Genomic DNA, 20830 nt, shown 5'->3' with positions numbered 1-20830 from the left:
TTTGGTAAAGATCGTATAATTAGCACGTATAATCATTAATTTTGTGTGACGCTCTGTACCAAGCTACAAAGGGGTTTCCACTCCAGTTTGACTCGCTAGCTAGCTAGATCTAGCTAGCTCAACTTTAGAGACGGAAAGTGTCTATACTAGACCTATAAGCTTAGACACTGAGTCTCATATATACAATGTCTTAGCTAGAGAAAGTTGTATTCAAGAAAACAAAGAAACAATGTCAATTCATAAATTCAGCTCCACAAATCATGTCTCCACTGCGAGAAAGCAACCTCCTATGAGCGAACAATCCTCCTTCCCAATACATACCCCGCCGTATTCGGACTCAGAGACTGGTGCTGTTCAAAGAAAAGGCTCCCTACCTCTACTGCCAGCAGTCAGTGACTATGTGCCCCCACACTACTCTGCACAAGATATACCACCACCTTCAAGCCCTGGAAAACTAGTGCAAAAGTACATGGAACATATGGATGTGTATCCTACTCACACTAGCCAGAGAAAGCATCGAGGCAGTCTCAGTCAGTCGACGTCAGAACATCAAGGTTCGGCCAATTTCGTTCAGTTGTCGAAAGCTACTGCATTGGTTGCCCCGTATGTTGGAGACAGTACTTACAAGCTGCCTGTTTCTCATTTTGACGATCTGGAAGGTTCTACAACTCTCAGAGTGAAACCGAAAATGGTGTACATGTATGAATCCCCACAAGTTGCTGTTAGTGAACATTCAAGTGATAAGTGGAGGACTTTGGTTGAGACAAAAGATAATCTGTTAGCGCAAAAGAATCATCTGATTGACAGGTAAGAACGAAGTCATGAATGAGTTGTGTGTTCATACACTCCTGTGTGTAGGAAACAGAAATAACTGACATTGCTTTTCCTAGGTTAGGCGATTATGTAATTAACATTTTACAGTGACAAACATTCTTCGTAGTCATTCTCGCACCCAATAGAAGTGTTCAACCGAACACCTCTTTTCAGAACTGATTACCTGTGAAGACATGTATTGCACACTATAATTTTACTTAGTTAATAATTATTATTGTGCCAATTTATGGCTTAGTATTAATTTTGTTCCCCTGCAGACAGAAGCTCACCATCAGTCACCTCCAAGCCCAGCTGCACGAAAGTGAAGCCCGGAGCAGTCTACAACTGGCCAGCACCATGCGAACTAGCACAGAGGGGTCTCTCAATGCTAGACTCAGGGTAAGACCACAATTGTCTACTTTGAAACAGTGTACATGTACATGCATGTATTATGTGCTAGTGCATATTGCCAGTGTATATATACCCAAAGACAACTGTCAATGGTTATAGTCAAAACATGTGTACATAGCAACCACCGTTTTCTGTTTCTCCGTACCATAGAGACTAGTTGGTCATTGATTAGATGTATGCCAACGTGCGTATTAGCGCTAGTCAGCTTAGGAATGTCCTGTATTTATCACTGTTGATTTGTGTTCCTTCTTGCTGCAGGAACTGGAGTGCAAGAATGCAGCCTTACAAGCTGAGCTAGCTGCACTGCAGTCTGTGAACAGGAAAGAAACTGAACAACTCTCCAACAAACTCGAGTAAGTATCACAGCATGTATCAGCGACAGTATGCATCATCAGCGTCAGTAGCAATTATCTTGCACTCCTGATTTGGAGAGGACTATTACTGCAGCATTAAAAAACCTGGCAGTTGAGTGTCAGTGACTGTATACGTGAGGGTGACCACAATAGACAGGTTTCACTGTCCTGTAAGCTTTATTACTGAACAGCAATTCACATTTCTGTGTAATATTCAGTTATGATTATCTTTATACATTCCTGCAGTTCTATCGAATATGAATCACATATGAAATCTCAGGACTTCTCAAAGAAACAAGAGGAACTACAGACAGAGAACGAGCAGCTACACAAACAGGTAAGCAGTGCATGTACCATCATACTCAAAAATTATAACCCAGCCCCTTGAATATACGATACTGCTCATGATTGTGACTAGCCCCTCCATTACAAGCTTCTTCCTTGTTTTGGGCTACGGTACCTCTAGAGTTAATCTCGTGGATATGGCAGTTTGGACTTCATGTACACAATAATACGTGTAGATGTAGTAGTGCTGTTACAGTAGTTTGCATGTGTAAAATACACGACACCTCAGCCTACATTGTAATACAATCGCTGCAGCTGGCTGATAAGACCACGTCATTGACAGACTTGGAGCACAAGTTACAAGTTGCCCAGGGCAAGAGCAAAGAGCTGAGTCAGCACATTTTCAAGCTGAACGGATACTTTGAGAACATGCCTACCATGGAGGAGTACCTTGCACTCAAGGAGCACGTAAGTTGCTAAGCATGTAGCTTACGTGTATGTGTTAGAAAAAATATGATGTTCAGTATGAGCATGGCATGTTTTACAGGGAGAGAAGTCATCATCGTTCAAATATTATAGAGGCGTACATGCAAGTTTGTTTTGTATCGTTTGATAGTTAGTGTTGGCCTTTTCACATACATCACATGTACATGTAGACGGTGCAATGTATCAGACTATCAGTAATAGCTAGTGATGTACATAATACTCGTGTGCTTTTATCCTTTGTAGAGATGTTGTTTTTCGTATACTCCAAGAATTATGTGCAGTTATAGATGTAGGAAAGTTATTTGGGGGATATCTTTTGTAGCTAGAGCACTTCGCTATCAAAACTATCAATAACTGATTACACGATGTGCATGTCATCTGTGAATGTTACTGTAAACAGGGAATGTTTGGTTATGCCTAGTAAAGTGCGTACATGTAGCTTTGGTTTTAAGAAACATGAGGGTATGTATATGTATGTGTACTTTGAGTACCTCTGCTGATGATTCTTACCTAAAGTGCTGGCAAGCGCATTTGTGTGCATAGCATACAAAGGAGATTCACTAGTGGTTGTAATTATTGTCTACACATTCCAAGCATACAACAGTTTTCGTTTGACACCCCCCTCCCCTTCAGACCCAGCACCAGGACACGCTGTGTTCGTCCCTCACCGGTCAACTGGCAGTCAAAGAGGACCAACTCCACACTGCACGGGGCAAACTCACAGAGCAGGTACGTGTACATGTACATGTAGAGAGTGCTTTCACAGCATTAGATACTCTACCCTTACTGGGAAGTGCTTAAAATAGTTAAATAGTAGCCAAAACAGCAGTTGTGTATTAAGCGTTTTATGTAACTTTAGTTTAAGGACAGTCATGTAAGCCATGATTCTGATTGATCCTTAGCTAGGAATGTGTAAATTGTATTTTAGCTGACAGACTAAAAATGTAATTTTTGTGCTACATGTAGTTCACTGTGAATGCACATGTATACCTACACTTGTACCAGTGAGCTATAGTGACAGTCAATGTATAGAGAATACTGTACCCATGGCATCACAATCACAGGAGTCCTGTCATGCTGAGCTGGAGCTAAGGTGCAGTGAGCTAAGGCAGCAATTGGACAATGCAAGGTGAGGGGGTGTACATTATAACAATAGAGGTCACCCTTAGGAATGCTAAAGAGCTACCAACGCTCTGTCAATCCAAAGAGGTGGTCTGCTAACACGGGTTGAACACTATGGAGACTTTGTGGCCCATTAACTGGCTGTATTGGCCTGCTAATACAAGGTTGAACTGCATGTTGACTTTTGAGTCACCCTCCATAACACCTGGCAGTGTTAGGAGGGTGACCTGATTATAGGGTGACAGGTGTAACTGCAGAACCTTCCAAACTCAAGTTTGGTTTGTGAACTAGTTCACATGATGGTACTGTAACATTGTACGCTGCTAACACCATTATTAGGATTGGCAGAGCGTTTGTAGCTGTCTAGCACTTTTGAACTGATTTTCATTATCGGGAGTAGGTATACTCTGTCATTATACGTACATGCAGTAGCTATTGACTGTGTGTGTGTTGTGTAGGGGCAGTGGTGCTGAGACGAGTCAGTTGCACTGTCCTCACTGTGTGTGTGTTGTGTAGGGGCAGTGGTGCTGAGACGAGTCAGTTGCACTGTCCTCACTGTGTGTGTGTTGTGTAGGGGCAGTGGTGCTGAGACGAGTCAGTTGCACTGTCCTCACTGTGTGTGTGTTGTGTAGGGGCAGTGGTGCTGAGACGAGTCAGTTGCACTGGCCTCACTGTGTGTGTGTTGTGTAGGGGCAGTGGTGCTGAGACGAGTCAGTTGCACTGTCCTCACTGTGTGTGTGTGTGTTGTGTAGGGGCAGTGGTGCTGAGACGAGTCAGTTGCACTGTCCTCACTGTGTGTGTGTTGTGTAGGGGCAGTGGTGCTGAGACGAGTCAGTTGCACTGTCCTCACTGTGTGTGTGTTGTGTAGGGGCAGTGGTGCTGAGACGAGTCAGTTGCACTGTCCTCACTGTGTGTGTGTTGTGTAGGGGCAGTGGTGCTGAGACGAGTCAGTTACACTGTCCTCACTGTGTGTGTGTGTTGTGTAGGGGCAGTGGTGCTGAGACGAGTCAGTTGCACTGTCCTCACTGTGTGTGTGTTGTGTAGGGGCAGTGGTGCTGAGACGAGTCAGTTGCACTGTCCTCACTGTGTGTGTGTTGTGTAGGGGCAGTGGTGCTGAGATGAGTCAGTTGCACTGTCCTCACTGTGTGTGTGTGTTGTGTAGGGGCAGTGGTGCTGAGACGAGTCAGTTGCACTGTCCTCACTGTGTGTGTGTTGTGTAGGGGCAGTGGTGCTGAGACGAGTCAGTTGCACTGTCCTCACTGTGTGTGTGTTGTGTAGGGGCAGTGGTGCTGAGACGAGTCAGTTACACTGTCCTCACTGTGTGTGTGTTGTGTAGGGGCAGTGGTGCTGAGACGAGTCAGTTGCACTGTCCTCACTGTGTGTGTGTGTTGTGTAGGGGCAGTGGTGCTGAGACGAGTCAGTTGCACTGTCTTCACTATGTGTGTGTGTTGTGTAGGGGCAGTGGTGCTGAGACGAGTCAGTTACTGGAAGAGAACAAGAGAGCAAGGGCAGAGTGCACCCGATTACAGAAGGTATACAAGATTTGTTAAATGATAAGAGCTAACTAGATACATGTACTTGTATATTTGGATATATTTGGATGTCCGAGTATTAGTGCATATTTTGCTTGAAGTTTTACGTGTAACTTGTGCGGGTAACTTTCTCCTCCCATGGCACGTAAGTGTTGTAATAATGATTGGCCTTTTTTTTTTATTATGTCTGTTTCTCCACCTCTGTAGACATCATAACCATCTCATTGCCAAGTTGGTATCTCACAATGTTACCATGGCATTTGTTACTATAGCACATAAAGTTGGTTATGAATGCCCCCTCCCCACCTTTCTCTCTCCCTCTCTGCAGCTTCTGTTTGAAGCTGAAAAACACTGTCAGAGAGAGCTGGAGGCCATGAGACAACGTCACAAGGCTCGGTTCCAGGAGGCCACTGCAGACCTGAGGGTCAAACACAAGGCTGTTGTCAAGAGAATGAAGGCCCTGGAGACACAGTTGCTCAGAAACTCGGTTAGTGTGTGCAAAAATATTATTACAAAAACACCCTGCATGTACATGTGACATTTTGGCCATTTAATCAATGGTTTGGAGACTCCTTCAGGTGCCATAACTTGAATTTGGTGTACACAATTTCAACGGTTTTATGATTTTTTGAAAGCTTAGAAAGTGACCTTTCAAATGGTGTCATCAAAATTCATATTTAAAATAGAAAAGTCAGTACTAACAATGTACATACAGTACAATAATGTGTAGTTGTCCCTTGTTTTGGTGTTACAGTAGTGGAGTGTGTTTTGATTGTAGATTTTCCCTTTGTTTGATGATTATGTTGATGAGGTGTTATTTGAGTTGCAAATTTGTGTGCAGGATGCTATGCTGGCTGTAAACGAGGAGCTGCAACTGAACCAGGGGACAGTCAGTGAACTGAAGTCATCTATGAGAGAGGTGACTCATTTTGAATTTGATGATCTTTACCAAATCCTAAATGTAGAAATCAATGCCAGCCCTGTACATAATTATAGTGCACCTTATACGTAGATTTCATTGCTGCATTTGTAATGGTTCTAGGCCAGGCACCCAATGTGCACAAAACAACTCCTCAACAAAGGCCACCTATGCATAATTATTGGCCAATTTAGTTCCCATAATTATATTCCCGTGTTATAACTTGTAGGAGTTAGTTCATTGTACAATGGCATACAATACATGTAAACGGGGAGCTATTTCTTCGTATATTTACTGTATGTGGCTAATGTCGATTTTATAGGTGCTAACTCAAAATCAGCAGCTGGTGGAGAAGAATGTCACACTGCAAGAGAAAGAGGTGAGAGAGCAGATAATGATCAGTCATTGAGCTGGCAAGGAAAACAATAAAATTATTGCTGGTTGGCACCTTGGGGTCACTGGCACAATAATTATAGTTATATATTGATTACAGTGGAGTCCCTTTATAACAGACACATTTTAGACAAAATAATACAGAAGTAGTGGGTTTTTACTATTCATCTAGGACCTAGGTTCCTGGTCTTCATAATTATTGCAGTTAGTTTTTTTATGCCTCGGTGCGCATGCGCAAGCGAGGTATACGGTAGTGTGTCTGTGTGTCTGTGTAGACTGCTACAGCTGCTCAAGGATGAATCAAGTGCAAGTAAGAGTTTCTATAGGCTTCTAGTCATGTTTACTTGGATTTTAATTCATGGATTTGCAAAATAATGCTTCGTTCTCGAGTTATGCCTAGTTTTACTTACTTGGAATGCCATTGCAGCCTTTTCAGAAGAGCACGTAGCCAAACTTGTTTACCGAGTGTTGCTACTCTACTTAGTAGTTAGCTCTGTACTAGAACGCTAGCTATTGGTAGCTGCAAGAGTGAGAAGAGAGCTGCAAGGCTCTGCTAATGCAGCCATTACATTTTATACTTGAACTTTTGGCATCGATCGTTTTTAACAACAATCATGGTCGATCATTACCCACTCTCTGAGTTTTTGCATGCAGCAAAATTAAATTGTTTATCAAAGCTATTAGTAGCTTTATGTTATGTAGCTTTGGCATCTCCACCGAGGCATCAGCACCTGCGGTGCTTTCATTTTTAGAAGTGGCACACTGTGCCAGCAAAATAATACATGTATGTACGTGTATGCTGCCACCATGATTATAGCAATGTACGTGTATGTGTACTTACATAATTGTGCACTTATGTTTATACTGCCCTTTGGACATGCAAACACACTGGCAATAACCGTACATAGTATTTCTACTGATTGAACCCCCACCCCCCCTTGGTCACAATACTGCAGTAGTGGCTCTGTACATTTGCTGCATGTATATATCTCCATTGCAGGCAATTGATAGTCAGTCAATCAAAGCTCAACAGGTTGCCATAGAAGTGAGTTCTGAGCATGGCACTTGTATTACATGACGTTGTACCTTCTTAACTCATTGTGGAGTTCACCTACTCTCTCTGTTGTTCCCTCCGTAGTTGACTCAGTGTTTGAAAGACTTCAAATCTCTCATTGATCTGTCTTCATCGCTAATGGAAGACAAGTTCAGTTCTTCACACCTCTTTGGGCAAACAGGTAAAAGCACCTTCTCATTTGCTACTGAATGGGCCCATTACACAATAGAGTATAACCATTACTTTACTTGTTCAGCATTATACGTACATGTACAGTACATTACTCTAAGGTGTACTAGTACATGTACATGTAGCAGCACAATTATCTGCATTGTAGTTTACTGCTGCTGAGGTACTATAGGCATGTAGGAAAATTCCCTGGCCGTAGGATATATACAATATCTGCAGTTTCCAAGGCTAGTACCTTAGCTGTAGTGGCTTGTAATGAATTGTGTGTGTTCCCTGATCAAGCAACTAATTATAGACTAAAGTTTCCCTGTAACTAGATCAAAGTATGTTTACTAGGCGAGCTTTATCAGCGTGACCTCAATGTCATTGCGAATCTGTCACACAACATCCACTGCAGATTCCAGAGACGATGGCATGGCCCTGGCTAGTGAGACTGACCTCGCCTTCACCGAGGGTTACGATGCTCTGTTAGAACACGGCAGACGATTGAAGAGAGATATTGAGACTCTTAGGGAGTTTGTGTCGGAACAGTTAGCAATTCAAGTCAGCACTGCTTGTCATATTCAGTGATGTTTCATTTTATCCTGTTTGTTCTTTAATCATCATTTCTTTTTGTCATTTTTAGCATTTCCTCTGCATTTGAAACAGAATATTATGCTTGCTCATGACAGTCTACCAGGGTGTACTAGCTAAAAGGGCACCATAATAAGGTTATTCATGCATGAGGGCATTTCATTGTGGTGAGGGTATTCACCAAGGAAATTCACTGGATGACCTCAGCGCACACGTACATAACAATAATGCTTTTATATGCTCTAGCTAGTTCTGACCAAGACCATCTATAGAATCTATCTGCAACTCCAATGAAGCTGTATAGCTGTATAGCTAGCTAGCTCGATCCCAGGCCCCTGCAGGAAAGAAGTTGAAGGATGGCAAGTTCTGGAGGATATGTGTCAGCCCAGAAAAATGGCCTTGCAATCATCATCACCAATGACTACAAAGAAACAAACTTGCAATATCTCACTGGAGCGCACATTGATGGAGATAAAATGGAGCGAGTGTTCGTCAACTTGGGATACGATATTTGTCGCTGGAAGAACTATACAAGTCATCGATTGCATGAGTCCTTACACCAAATTATTTCAGACATTGGACATTCAAATTACGGCTGCATTGTCGTAATATTCTCTGGTCATGGTACTGCAGATGTGGACAAAAAACGGACCTATTTTTTTGCGCAGGATTACGAGTGTCAAAAGTTTCCTGTCCACGAGATGTTGAACTATTTCATGCCAAAATTTTCCCCTGCTATTGCTACAACACCCAAAGTGTTTCTGATCGACTCTTGCTTGGGAGATACGGATACGTACAAAGAAGCTGTAATTGTTCCTAAAAGTGGATGTGCTCCTGATTTTAGAACGGAGGCACCCATCACGGAAAAGGGTGGACAACTTATTCCAACGATTGATGTGCCTCCAGAGGGAAACTTTATCTTGGCATACTCAACAAGCATTGGATATCGATCGTACGAAAGAGAACATGGTGGAATATGGTTGAACTGTTTAGGGAATAAGATTCAAGAAAAAGCACATTGTGACTCGGTGATGAATATTTTGACTGGTGTGAATGGAGATCTTTTACAAATGTACCAACAGAAGACTTTCAGGCGAGCCATGACCCAGCCTTCCCTCATCGGTCAGTCTCACGGTACCGTCTACTTCATGCCACAGCAGCAGAGCCTGGGAGCAATGGCTGACTTCATGCCACAGCAGCAGAGCCTGGGAGCAATGGCTGACTTTGTGCCACAGCAGCAGAGCCAGGGAGCAATGGCTGACTTTGTGCCACAGCAGCAGAGCCAGGGAGCAATGGCTGACTTCATGCCACAGCAGAGCCAGAGAACAATGGCTGACTTCATGCCACAGCAGAGCCAGGGAGCAATGCCTTACTTTGTGCCACAGCAGAGCCAGAGAACAATGGCGGTGCACAATGGTAGGCTTTTTGCATATAACTAGTGTTGCTTACAAATCCCCAGACATTATCAGTAGATCTAGCAAGAGTGGCTTTCAAATGTGATGCACATGTATTCGATCTAACGAGTTATGTATTGCTGGAGAGTCTCAACTCCATTAATTTCACGATCTCTAGCTTTAATAATTACTTAAAAGTGATGCCTGATGCATTTTTAATGCAATGTTTTCCATAGGGACTCTACCAGCTGCTGAACATGAGTCCTCTTCCCTGAATGTTTCGATGAGGGTGATGAGTATCCATGAATCTCCCAGTACTGCTCAAACATTCAGTCCACCGATAAGCTGTCAGACACACCTTAACAACATGCAGCAAGCCAGGAGGATATCAGAGCTGCGATACGATGACATTCAGAACTCTATGGGGAAATTTCTTGCCAAGGTGACCTTCAAGTTGTCGGTAACGAACAAAACACTCTCCTTCGAAAGTGACCCCAAAGTGCACTTGAAAGAAGCTCGTGAAGAAGCTGCTAAAATTGCCTACAAACACTTGGCAATTCTAGGTGAGCTATTATTTTGTTAATCAATGGTTGGTGTGTACGTCTCTATTCACTGGACTGGACTACTGGACTCACCTTTGACCTTATTTACATAAATAGATTATGCACTTGTCAAGGAGATGGAAGCAGTGGAATTGTCTTTCTAGCAGGTTATTATAATTGCTTGACTAGGTACATCGTCTGTTTGACTATAATAAATAATATACTGAAGGCTAGATTTCACAATGTAGTGCTATTATACATGCATAAGTATTATAATAATTATTGCAAAAAAAGTACCTGCTGAGTCAGCAAGAACTCGTTGACAATTGTACAGCCATGTGGAATCAGAGTACCATAATAAATAAATTGAACAAACTATGGACACCAAATAGGTTAGCACTCTAGCAATGACGAAGCATTATTCAACAGGAGGTAGATTTACCTGGTGACATGATTCAGTTATAAAGTGTGTGTGTATCACCAGAGTTTTTTTAGCAGTATAGCTACACTATATTCCTGGCCTAAGGTGTGATGATTCTTTTGCAGTCCCAATACCATTCTCACTATAACCATAACCCCTTTACAACCTGACGGTGATTGTATTAGAACTGTCCAAGTAATTATGTCTCGGTCGGTACGCATGCGCAAGCAAGGTATACGGTAGTATGTTTGTGTGTCTGTATCTGTGTAGACTGCTACAACTGCTCAAGGATGAATAAGTGCAAGCATAGATTGAAGAGTTAGAGGGATAGGAAACGGTTGGTATCTCGAGTAACATCCGCGCTACGCTGCGGTTTAATCGAGGCCATCACAACAATATCTATTTCTACACTCAGTGCATAAAATAAACTACAAGTAACTGTGCTTAGTCCGTGCAACTCACTTATATTTCAAGGTCTATACCTATTGTAGTAGTCATAACCAGCACGCTTACACGTTACATGTTCCAATAGCTCTAAAACAGCCTTGGGAACATATAACTTTATTGGAAAGTCTCTTTTTACTGGGTGTGGTCAGTCATTAGCAAGTACTACACGTGGCTCATGGACTAGGCGTGTTTTAAGTTGCTGAAAGAGATTATGTCTCGAGGAAACACAGCTTTAGGAGTTACCCGGCAAAAGTGTGCTTAATAGCCTCGTTCATAGGGCGTAGCGCGGATAATTTTCGAGGCTCCACTGCAGATTCAATGTAAAATCATCACGTGCACCACTCCGTTTCCTATCCCTCTCTCTTCAATCTATGGTGCAAGTAAGAGTTTCTATACTTAGATTTTAATTCGTGGATTTTCAAAATAATGCTTCGTTCTCGAGTTATGCCTAGTTTTGCAAAAATACTTGGAATGCCATTGCAGCCTTTTCAGAAGAGTGCGTAGCAAAAGTTGTTCACCGAGTGTTGCTACTCTACTTAGTAGTTAGCTCTGCACTAGAACGCTAGCTATTGGTAGCTGCAAGAGCGAGAAGAGAAGAGAGCTGCAAGGCTCTGCTGATGCAGCCATTAATTTTAGACTTTAACTTTTGGCATCTTAACAATAATCTGGTCGATCATTACCCACTCCTTGAGTTTGTATGCAGCAAAATTAATTATTATTGTTCATCATGATAATTATAATGTGTGTATAGCTTTGGCACCTCCACCGAGGCATTAGCACCCGCGGTGCTTTCATTATACCATCACTCAGCTAAATATCATAAGAAAGCAACTCTATTGCTTGATAGTCTGGCCATTACCTCTCGATATATATAAAAAAAAGAGGCTGGGTACGAGACTATCTCCTTGACAAGTGCATAATCTATTTAGGTCAAAGGGGGAGTCTAGTAGTCCCAGCGAGTAGGGACACCCATTTTGTGTATATACCTCACATCATTGTGATACATAAACGATGACGCATGTGTCGGTAACTCATTAACTTTTAGACCCCCTCGATTTGACATAATTTATTTCTTCACCCAGATGCACCAGTAAGGGGGCAGACTCCCAAATCAGCTCTGACAAGACAAGGCTCAAGTCCTCAGCAATTACCTGTGAAGAAACAGTCCTACAACACACCAGTGCAAATTTTGAAAATGGCTTGTGAATCAGCCAGGTACAAATACGATTTGGAAGAAGTCTTGATACGTGATACACTGAAGTTCCAATACAAAGTAATCGTGAGGGATAGTACTGGGATATTGTGTGAAGAGGTTGGATCACCACAAGCCAGCAAAAAAGCAGCCAAACACGATGCAGCAAGTAAAGCCAATGCTAGACTTGGTTTTAGTTAGCCCGTATAGCCTGGATTTCCAAGTTTTAAATATAAATATGATTGAATTATTATACACCTTTCGTGTTAGTTTTTACTGTTTTGTGTATATTATGTGAGTGACAAGTCAATGAAATTGCACTGCTTTGAACTTTTTCCCATTTGTTGTGAAGAATATATTGCATAAGTCAATTAAGGAGTCATCAGTCAAGACCACTATATACTGCATGGGTATATAAATGAATGCTGGGAGCTCAGTTGTAGAGGTGCATTCCAAGAGTGAATCTTCTTATGCACTCTTGGTCCTGTATAAAGTGAGTGCAACAGACCCGTTTTTGTTGCCTATAATTATTGTTACAATGCTAGAAAGAATGCGTACTTGACTGCATGATGTTGTCATTATGCACATGTCTATATCTATATAAGACTATATTTTTGTTTGTGTTTGTCGTTCCAAGAATTAGCTTCAAAATTAGTCTACCAGTGACCAGTGTAAATACACATTGTTAGGGAAATTCTCTTTTATGAATAAGACTTCCCAAATGTATATTCATTAGATTTTCAAGAATTCAGATGACTCGTCCTGAAACTGTCCCATGCATTACTTCCCCCTACTATAGAATCTACCACAAAGGATGTGTATATACTAAAGTGCTGTTCAATAGTTAACTATTAATTAGTGACCATGACCATGACATTTTTCAGTCTGTATATAGCCAAAGCTTATTCTTATTTCTAGCTATAGACTCTATATGAATAAATGGCCACTGGTTGTCAGCCTGCTTGTACTATTGACCAAGTTGTGAGCCAGCATAATCAAGCAAATGGATTGGCTGTCATCATCTCTAATGACTACCAGAACACTCGAGACTTGCTTACACTCGAAGGCACCATCAAAGACAGTCAAAACATGAAGAACACGTTTGTGAGTGTAAAACTAGCTGTTATCGCCAGACACAATGTCCTTTACAATGAGATGCTGGCACTTCTTTCAAGCATAATTGCATTTAAGCGTTATCCCTCTACGTACAAGAGGCTGGTGCTCGTTTTTTCCGGGCATGGAATCTCAGACCATCTTCTCTATACTAACGATGCAACCTTGACTACAATCAGTATCAATGACATCCTAAAGGATTTCTACAATGCCTCTCACCTAGCCAAGATCCCTAAGGTGTTTTTTGTAGATGCTTGCCGTGGTGATCAGAGAAATCTTGGAATGATGGTGTCCTCCAGAGGGGGCAAATCCATTACGGACATCGTACCAGCTGAGGGAAACTGGTTACTGGCTTACTCCACACTACCCAGGCATAAGTCGTACGAGGAGCAAAGCAAGGGAGGTGTGTGGATGTCTAAGCTAGCAGAGAAGCTACGCACTGAAGATACTTCACTGGTAGATATCCTAACATCTGTGAATGAAGAATTGGTGGATCTCTACAGCGAAGACAAGACATATCCAATACAACAGCCAGAATACATCTCACGACTAAATAGCAACATCTTCTTTCTCAGGGAAGCAAAAAGGATCAAACCTTCAGGTACGTGATCATGAGGATACCGATAATTATACTATTACAATCAATTTTTTACTTGTTTACAGGAAGAACAGCTAGCACATGTACAGGGTACAAAAAAGTGAAGGAGCCAATTCCCCAGTACCAAAGAGCCAACTCACAACCAGGTATAATTATAGTGAAATGTTTTTGTGTTTGTTGTTATACGCTACATTTTACAGCAGCTCCAACTCCAAGACCTCCACCCACGTTGGAATCGAGTCCAGGTTAGCAGTCTATAGTCTTCTGTATTGCAGAATAGTTACATGTGAATCATCATAATTGACCACTTGCTCTTGCATTATACAGTTTGTTCCTTGCCTCCTATGAGTACTAGTCCCGTCATCAAACCTGCACCCACAAAGAAAAAGTCCCCCAGAGGTACTAGTCCCGTCATCAAACCTGCACCCACAAAGAAAAAGTCCTCCAGAGGAGCGAGCGTTGCTGGCACAGCACCAGGCAGGAAACCCCAAGATAAACTCGAATGGTACTCCAATGTAATAGGTAAAAAAAATCCAATTTTTACATCAGAGAAGGTGGGCACACGAAAGTACATTGGCAAGGCATACATTCCTCAGACGTGCGGTTGGATCAGTGGGGACGTCAAGAACACAAAGGGAGAGGCTGAGGATGATGCTGCTGCCAAATTAGTGGCAAAACTCAATATCACATAAATTAACTCCTATATGGTAGCGTCGATCTCTGCAGACATCACATGCAACTATAATCACTGCACGGAACATGCAATGTTAATTTCTTTAAAAGGGAAATTTTAGAATAGTTTATTTTATCTATGTTTTGTCATGTACTTCTGGTTTTGTTCATACGTAGCACAAATTACGTCCAGGGCCAAAAATAGTAAAAGATAAGTGTCAATGTTAGCTGTATTCTCGTAATTGATTGCTGTAAGATAGGAGAGTCTTCAGTGACTTGTTCTGCAGCATGTCCAGTACAGAGAACATCCTCAAACCCTTCACATCCACTGTAAAAATGAAGATACCATAACTATTATTGTGGTATTATTAGAAGCTGTACAATTTCTCGTGTAATACCCCCGCTACCTTAAGTCATTAGCGTGGCTATACACACGCAAACATTAATTTTATGAGCTTCTAAAGTCTAGTCTCACTACGGAGTGGGTCACATTCTTGGCATGTATGAGAACTACTGACGGCATGCATGAGCATTGCTACAAGAGGCACTGGTGAGTGACTCACTTGTAGAGAAGGTGGCCTATTGGCAAACTCGAGTTGATTGAATTTAATCATGCACGAATTGTAAAAGGGCCATCAGTACTCAGTACAGCAGAGAGGTGGGGTATGTTAGACTAAGAGCAATGGTATTCATGCATGTACAAGTGCATAATCTTATGGCAGGATGTATAATCTCATAGTAATAGCGTACTTTGAGGTGGTTTCTGAGTGGTGTCCTTGAGACACCTGATTGTTTCAATTGCAAACTGTGAGGAGAGCTCCCTGTTAGGGAACACAGGGAAGAGGCGAGCATTCCACAGGGAGCACTTCGAAGTCTGTGGGCATATGAATTAGATGTAGATGCATTCTGATAATTGATTACTATGTAGCTAAAATTGTGACATTAATTCGTATGTAATGACGTGTGGAAAGCATTATCATTCCATCGTTTTCATGTAAACATGTTAAGTGAAAACAGTACACTCCTAAAATATATTTGCAGTTTGTTACAGGAATTGCACGCTAACCAAAAACATTTCAACTAAGTACAACCAAGGGCTTATAAAGATAATATTATCTTTATAAGCCCTTGGTACAACTATGTACACTTAGTGGCCACTGTAGGATATAATTATATCATATATTATGCATGCGTGTAACTAAAAGTATACTATTAAAATTACTGAACTAGCTGACTAACTGCACTGTACTAGACAAATCTGTAACTCACCTTATTTGGCCACACCACAAAGTCAGGATCATCTGGCAAAAGACGCTTAATGGCCTCTCCCTACAGTGACAAAACAGCAACCATTTATAGCACCCAACTAGCCAATATGAGGAGGTCAACACACCACTGTGAGGGTGCAGAATGGCAAGTCCAATGGGGGATCTGTACACGTCTTCATGCTGTCCGAAATATCTGCATAATTATTATAGAGACATGTATGTAATCATAATGTACAGTAGACCTTCCCATGAAAGGACTATCCCAGCATCTCTTATCATAGAGTGGGACTACAGGGATAAGCATACGGAAATGGCCAACAAAATTATCCACAACTGTTTGTTTGGGAAATTTCACTTACCAAAAGCAAATGTTGTGTAACAGGTTTTCTCGTCCACGCTCACTGGTAGAGTGTGTAGAAAGGAGGAGTCTGGAACTGCTGAGTCAGCGGGGATGGTGAGTCCACTCAGAACACAGTTGGTCCCAATCTTTACCCCCTCACCAACCACACAGTACTCCACCACACTCCCCGGCCCTATTTGTATACTGCGTGGGCGTGTGTGTGGGGGGGAGGGGTCATGGGTGAGTTATTCAATGGTGACAAAAATTAGTAACTCACTATATTAATGGAGTGCCATATACAAGAATGTTCAATTACGTTCTGATAGCACCATACTTAACTGTTATTTTGGGGGTATTTTTACATACAACCTGTTCATTAATTTTGGAACCTGAGTACCTGGACTTCCTACACAGCTGCCGTTATAAAGGGGTCCATCGTAAATTGATTCTACATTTACGCAGGTTGTCACACCCAGCATCCGTTACTCACCTCTCCCTGTTGTTCAACTGAGAGCACATGATCGCACAGTTCTGGAATGGCTCCAACTTCATTCTCTTTTCTGTTGGCTCCTTCTCCGATTCTTGGTCAGTGTTTGAGATACTTTGTACTGTGGTCTCCGTCTTGAAGTGCAGGGACTCCATCAGAGTGTGGTTGTAGCAGAGATGATGAAGATACTCTTTCGTGGTTCCGACGTGGTTGAACTGGGCCTGAGAGGAGAGAGAGGCGGTAGGAACACGACACTTAGCGGATGCTACTGAAGCTGCAACTCTTAAGTGCTGACATACATGTACATGCATGTGCACTACTGTTCAATGAATCAATGATAGATAGATGTACTGTACGTATGAATCATGCTGAGTACACCAAAATATAACAGTCGAGCAAAAAATGCAAACTGACTTTTGTAAAGAGTGCCTATACTGATCACTTATTCGACCACCTTACATTACTTGTACATGTAACAGACATGCATCTATACACTATAGGCATTGTACGATGGGGTACACATACTGACCACACCTCCTTACCTCATTTAATACGACTGCTCTGAAGGGAGTGTCCCTAAGCACCTGGTACAGTTTCTTCCTGGTCTCAACAAGGGTTTCCGTGGCAACGGACACATGACCCGTACGCTCACAATACTAGAGAGAACAAAATTAATAAAGAATGCACAGGTGTTAGTACATGTACGTACTGCACACACACAGCCAATACTTGCAGGAAAGAAAAGTGGAGACAGTGGGAATTAAATAACGGGGAAGAGTGGGGGGATACTGACCTACATGTACGTACAACAACTTTGATTAATCTTTGCCAACACGGTGTGTACATGTATGTAACTGTAATGTTCTCATTTCATCCTACATGTATACAGCGAAGACTTACATGTATTAGTATTACTGCAACAGTACTAGTCCATCAACTACTGTACATTACAGTGCTATGTAAAAATGGTGCTTGTGTTTACAGCATAAAGGTATAGTGCAGGTGATACAGCATACTACATGTAGCTAGGCTGACCTCAGGGGTTGCCTCTGGCCCCAGTGCTTGTAGGAAGTCACCATAAGCATCAATCTCACAGTCAAGAGGTTGGTGGTCAGAGTAGAACTACATAGAGACGCCAACACAATCATGGGGAATAGTATGAGGTACTTATATGCAACACAGGGGAGGGGGGTTACATTTGTAGGCTTTGCTCACAGATGTAAACAGAGAAGTACTGACTACTACTACTACTACTGTGAACAGGAAGTACTGACTACTACTACTAACGTATTACATGTGGGTCTTGATGTACATGCGCAGTCAGTTACGTACGTACCTTGATCATTTTTTTGACAGTGTCAAAGTCAAACCAATAAGCCAGGTCCACATAGATCTGCACAAAGTCACATAATTATAAGTACACTGTACAATACAATTTTTCAAGGGGGACAACTTCATCGGGTCTTCCGGTAGAGAACAGTGTCAATACAATTGTAAAAAGACACGAAGTCCATAATTGAAGTTGTATTTAGTCAGGGTCTAGTAAAGAGTGGAGTCTGCAATAGGTTATAGTTATATAACCAGGGCCTGCCCACCGTGGCCCTCACCTGATTCTGGCCGGGTATGAGACCACCACCCTTCTTCACCGCCTCCAAGCTGCACTTGTGCAAGAACCGACTGACCTCACCCATACAAGCTGGACGGGAACGATCTGGAGTGTGGTGCATGGGTACGTCATGCAGGTACCTAACAATACAAATACAGCAAAACTGGTGCTGGGCACATTTCAGACTATACAGTAGAAACTCTGAATAGGGACACTGCACTGATTAACTATCTAATTATAATGGACGCTTCCGAATTTACTTTTTACATAAAACATAGCGTATAAAACCTTCAAATAAGGACAATTAATGTGATGAATGTATATTGGCTCCGAAGTGTCGAAGGATACACACCTCCAATAGTACACACTCTTCATTATAACCTAGAGCTTAGGCTCAAAATGTCCAAGACAGATAAACTTATAAACACATACAACAATGGTACCTTTGTTGTATTTGTCCCACACTTCATTGACGTCCTTGAACACAAAGACACCGTGGTTGGTGCAAAGGTCAAGGGGGGCAGGATGGGCTATGGCCGTTACCCCCGGCTCACGCATGTTCCAATCTCCTGTAGATGGGTAACAGTGAGGCATTGCTAGTGTGCACCACTAAAATCATGATGCAAGTCCAATCAAACTTTAGTGTTTGTCTGTTGATGATGCTATATACACACCTATTCCGTTGTAGAGAAAGAGAACATCGGAAGAAACCAGAAACACCTGCACAAAGGAATTATTTACTGATAACTGAAAGCGGACAGTTGAGACAAGTTTTGTACTGAACATGTATTAAAGAGACTAAAGTGCACTGAACGGATTTGACTCTCCCATTATGCGTACAAAACATTGTCCATTCAAAGTGTACATTAATCATACTTGTACATAATTATACTGAAATACCAATGTAGGTATTAGGCAGCCAGCCAGTACATTACGGTAACCACACACAGATTCATACGTACCATCACAGTTAATTACCACTCACCCCAGGGCTCATTCTTGTGGGAAGGTCAGCGTACATTATTAGCAGGACATCAAGCATCTGATAATTACCTAGCGACTCGCCTATACATACATGTAGGTATTAGGTGGAAATAGAAGCAGGCAATCACCAACAAGGAGATAAATACATACACGTACTATTATGTTACTATTATACATGATAACAAGAGGTCATTAGAAACTCTTGTTGGGGGTTAAATTGCTATGATTAAGGCAAATTACAGACACTCCATTCTGACAATACGTACATGTTTGTGGTTAGTACTGTATGCAATCAAAAACGAAGCTTTCAGAGTTACGTGTAAGAGTAAGTAAGATCTACATTACTCCCCCCTCCCCCCCCCCCCCCACCCTGTGTACCACATGGTAGAGTCATGAACACCTTCCCCACAGCACTGACACTGGCCAGCCGCTGACTGTAGCCTCCAGCATGGACCAGGAGCACCTTGGCTGGGAACAAAAACAAACACCAGTAATTAGAGAGCTTTGAAATGACCACAGTGACAAAAGTCTGCCTTATTGAAACTGAGTGTCGGATGGACAGTACTGATTGCACACCCAACAAGCACGCACATTTTACTGTGTATGTGTGCAGACAGCAAAACTCAAGCAAAGGAATTTAAGGAGTGATATTCTCACAATTCAGTCTTCTGAAACACAATTACACTCTCACAGAAAACCTTCTTTGTTGTACTGTGAAGCAACGACTTTAGTTCAAGCAAATTCTCACCAATTTTCATCTTCTCCCAGCCAAGCAGCTGTTCCAACTCCTGCAGCACATGCATTGTCGCCCCTCCATTGCCTATCTTGGCCCCTGGGGGGTCACAGAACACCAGGTACCTGTACGGAGGAGGAAGTAGAATCATTATTTAACATCCCTGAGGGCTTTGGAAGAGAGAACTATCCATGAGCAGATATGTTGATGCACTACGTACGAGGCTCTAGTAAAAGGTAATTACCTCTGAGGGGCTCTAGAAGAAAGGACTCTATATGAAGATAACTATTGTATCTAGCTAGGAAAGTCATAAGCTTGTAAATGACTTGTAACCTCAAGTAAAAAATGTGCACAAATTGATTCGACGAACATGTGTATCGATCAAATTGCTGATTAACTACCAGTACGCACCTAACAGAAGTGGGTATCTCTTTGCGCTTTGTTTTGATCTCTATCTGCTCTTGGAATGACTTCTTCTGCTCCTCATTACCAGCTGTCAGCACAACCAAGTCCCAGAATGGCCTGAGGGTGGAAAAACGATACACAATGAACAATCTACCATAATCTCGTAAGGCCCAAGTATCGATCTTAGGCAATTTAGTAGCGACTGCCCCCTTTGTCACGTCCTAAATGGAAGTCAAAATGTATTGACTTCCAAACTTGGTTGCTCATGCACAAGTCTGACAAGAGTAGCAAATACACACTATATTAATATCCACACTTACACTTTACTGTCTGCAGAGAAGGCCTGCTTATACAGCTGCAGCTTCTCATCTGTTGCTTTGAGAAGGGAGGCTCTATGATCTTCCATTTGTCACTTTGGTAAGGATCGTCAACTAGATTCTAGCCTGATTTTAATTTTATACTCTTCCTCAATTTACGGAGTAGATCTAGTCTAGTTTT

At 42.1% G+C, this 20830-nt stretch overlaps 4 protein-coding genes across 5 annotated transcripts; 3 read left to right on the top strand and 1 right to left on the bottom strand.

The window, feature by feature from the left end:
• Positions 1-67: 67 nt before the first annotated feature.
• Positions 68-8225, top strand: LOC135349743 (centrosomal protein of 85 kDa-like). The gene is made up of 14 exons (XM_064548345.1): positions 68-807; positions 1092-1212; positions 1483-1577; positions 1824-1914; positions 2178-2330; positions 2982-3077; positions 3413-3477; positions 4927-5002; positions 5331-5489; positions 5844-5921; positions 6244-6300; positions 7315-7359; positions 7453-7549; positions 7955-8225. Exons 1-14 carry the CDS (start codon positions 230-232, stop codon positions 8125-8127), a joined length of 1884 nt encoding a protein of 627 aa, XP_064404415.1. The 5' UTR covers positions 68-229; the 3' UTR covers positions 8128-8225.
• A 102-nt stretch (positions 8226-8327) lies between these two features.
• On the top strand, positions 8328-12456 carry LOC135350614 (uncharacterized). The gene is made up of 3 exons (XM_064549470.1): positions 8328-9546; positions 9761-10087; positions 12017-12456. The coding sequence occupies exons 1-3, from the start codon at positions 8487-8489 to the stop codon at positions 12325-12327; spliced, it is 1698 nt and encodes a 565-aa protein (XP_064405540.1). The 5' UTR covers positions 8328-8486; the 3' UTR covers positions 12328-12456.
• A 461-nt stretch (positions 12457-12917) lies between these two features.
• LOC135349771 (caspase-3-like) lies at positions 12918-14697 on the top strand. Of its 2 annotated transcripts, none has more exons than XM_064548382.1 (4): positions 12918-13840; positions 13903-13983; positions 14041-14082; positions 14165-14697. In XM_064548382.1, the coding sequence occupies exons 1-4, from the start codon at positions 13066-13068 to the stop codon at positions 14527-14529; spliced, it is 1263 nt and encodes a 420-aa protein (XP_064404452.1). In that variant the 5' UTR covers positions 12918-13065; the 3' UTR covers positions 14530-14697. The 2 variants fall into 2 exon arrangements, with proteins under 2 accessions (XP_064404452.1, XP_064404451.1); XM_064548381.1 differs by having other exon boundaries at positions 12919-13840; positions 14038-14082.
• On the bottom strand, positions 14626-20805 carry LOC135349768 (fucose-1-phosphate guanylyltransferase-like). The gene is made up of 17 exons (XM_064548377.1): positions 20653-20805; positions 20339-20449; positions 19943-20052; positions 19573-19662; positions 19196-19275; positions 18885-18930; positions 18654-18779; positions 18212-18315; positions 17941-17997; positions 17640-17726; positions 17147-17260; positions 16608-16825; positions 16137-16321; positions 15903-15970; positions 15779-15838; positions 15260-15383; positions 14626-14837 (listed from the first exon to the last, which is right to left on the bottom strand). The coding sequence occupies exons 1-17, from the start codon at positions 20736-20738 to the stop codon at positions 14734-14736; spliced, it is 1770 nt and encodes a 589-aa protein (XP_064404447.1). The 5' UTR covers positions 20739-20805; the 3' UTR covers positions 14626-14733.
• Between the last annotated feature and the right edge of the window lie 25 nt (positions 20806-20830).

Source organism: Halichondria panicea, chromosome 16, assembly GCF_963675165.1.
Source record: "Halichondria panicea chromosome 16, odHalPani1.1, whole genome shotgun sequence".
NCBI lineage: Eukaryota > Metazoa > Porifera > Demospongiae > Suberitida > Halichondriidae > Halichondria > Halichondria panicea.
Note: the sequence above shows the minus strand (reverse complement) of the source record. Positions and strands in the feature narration are given on the sequence as shown.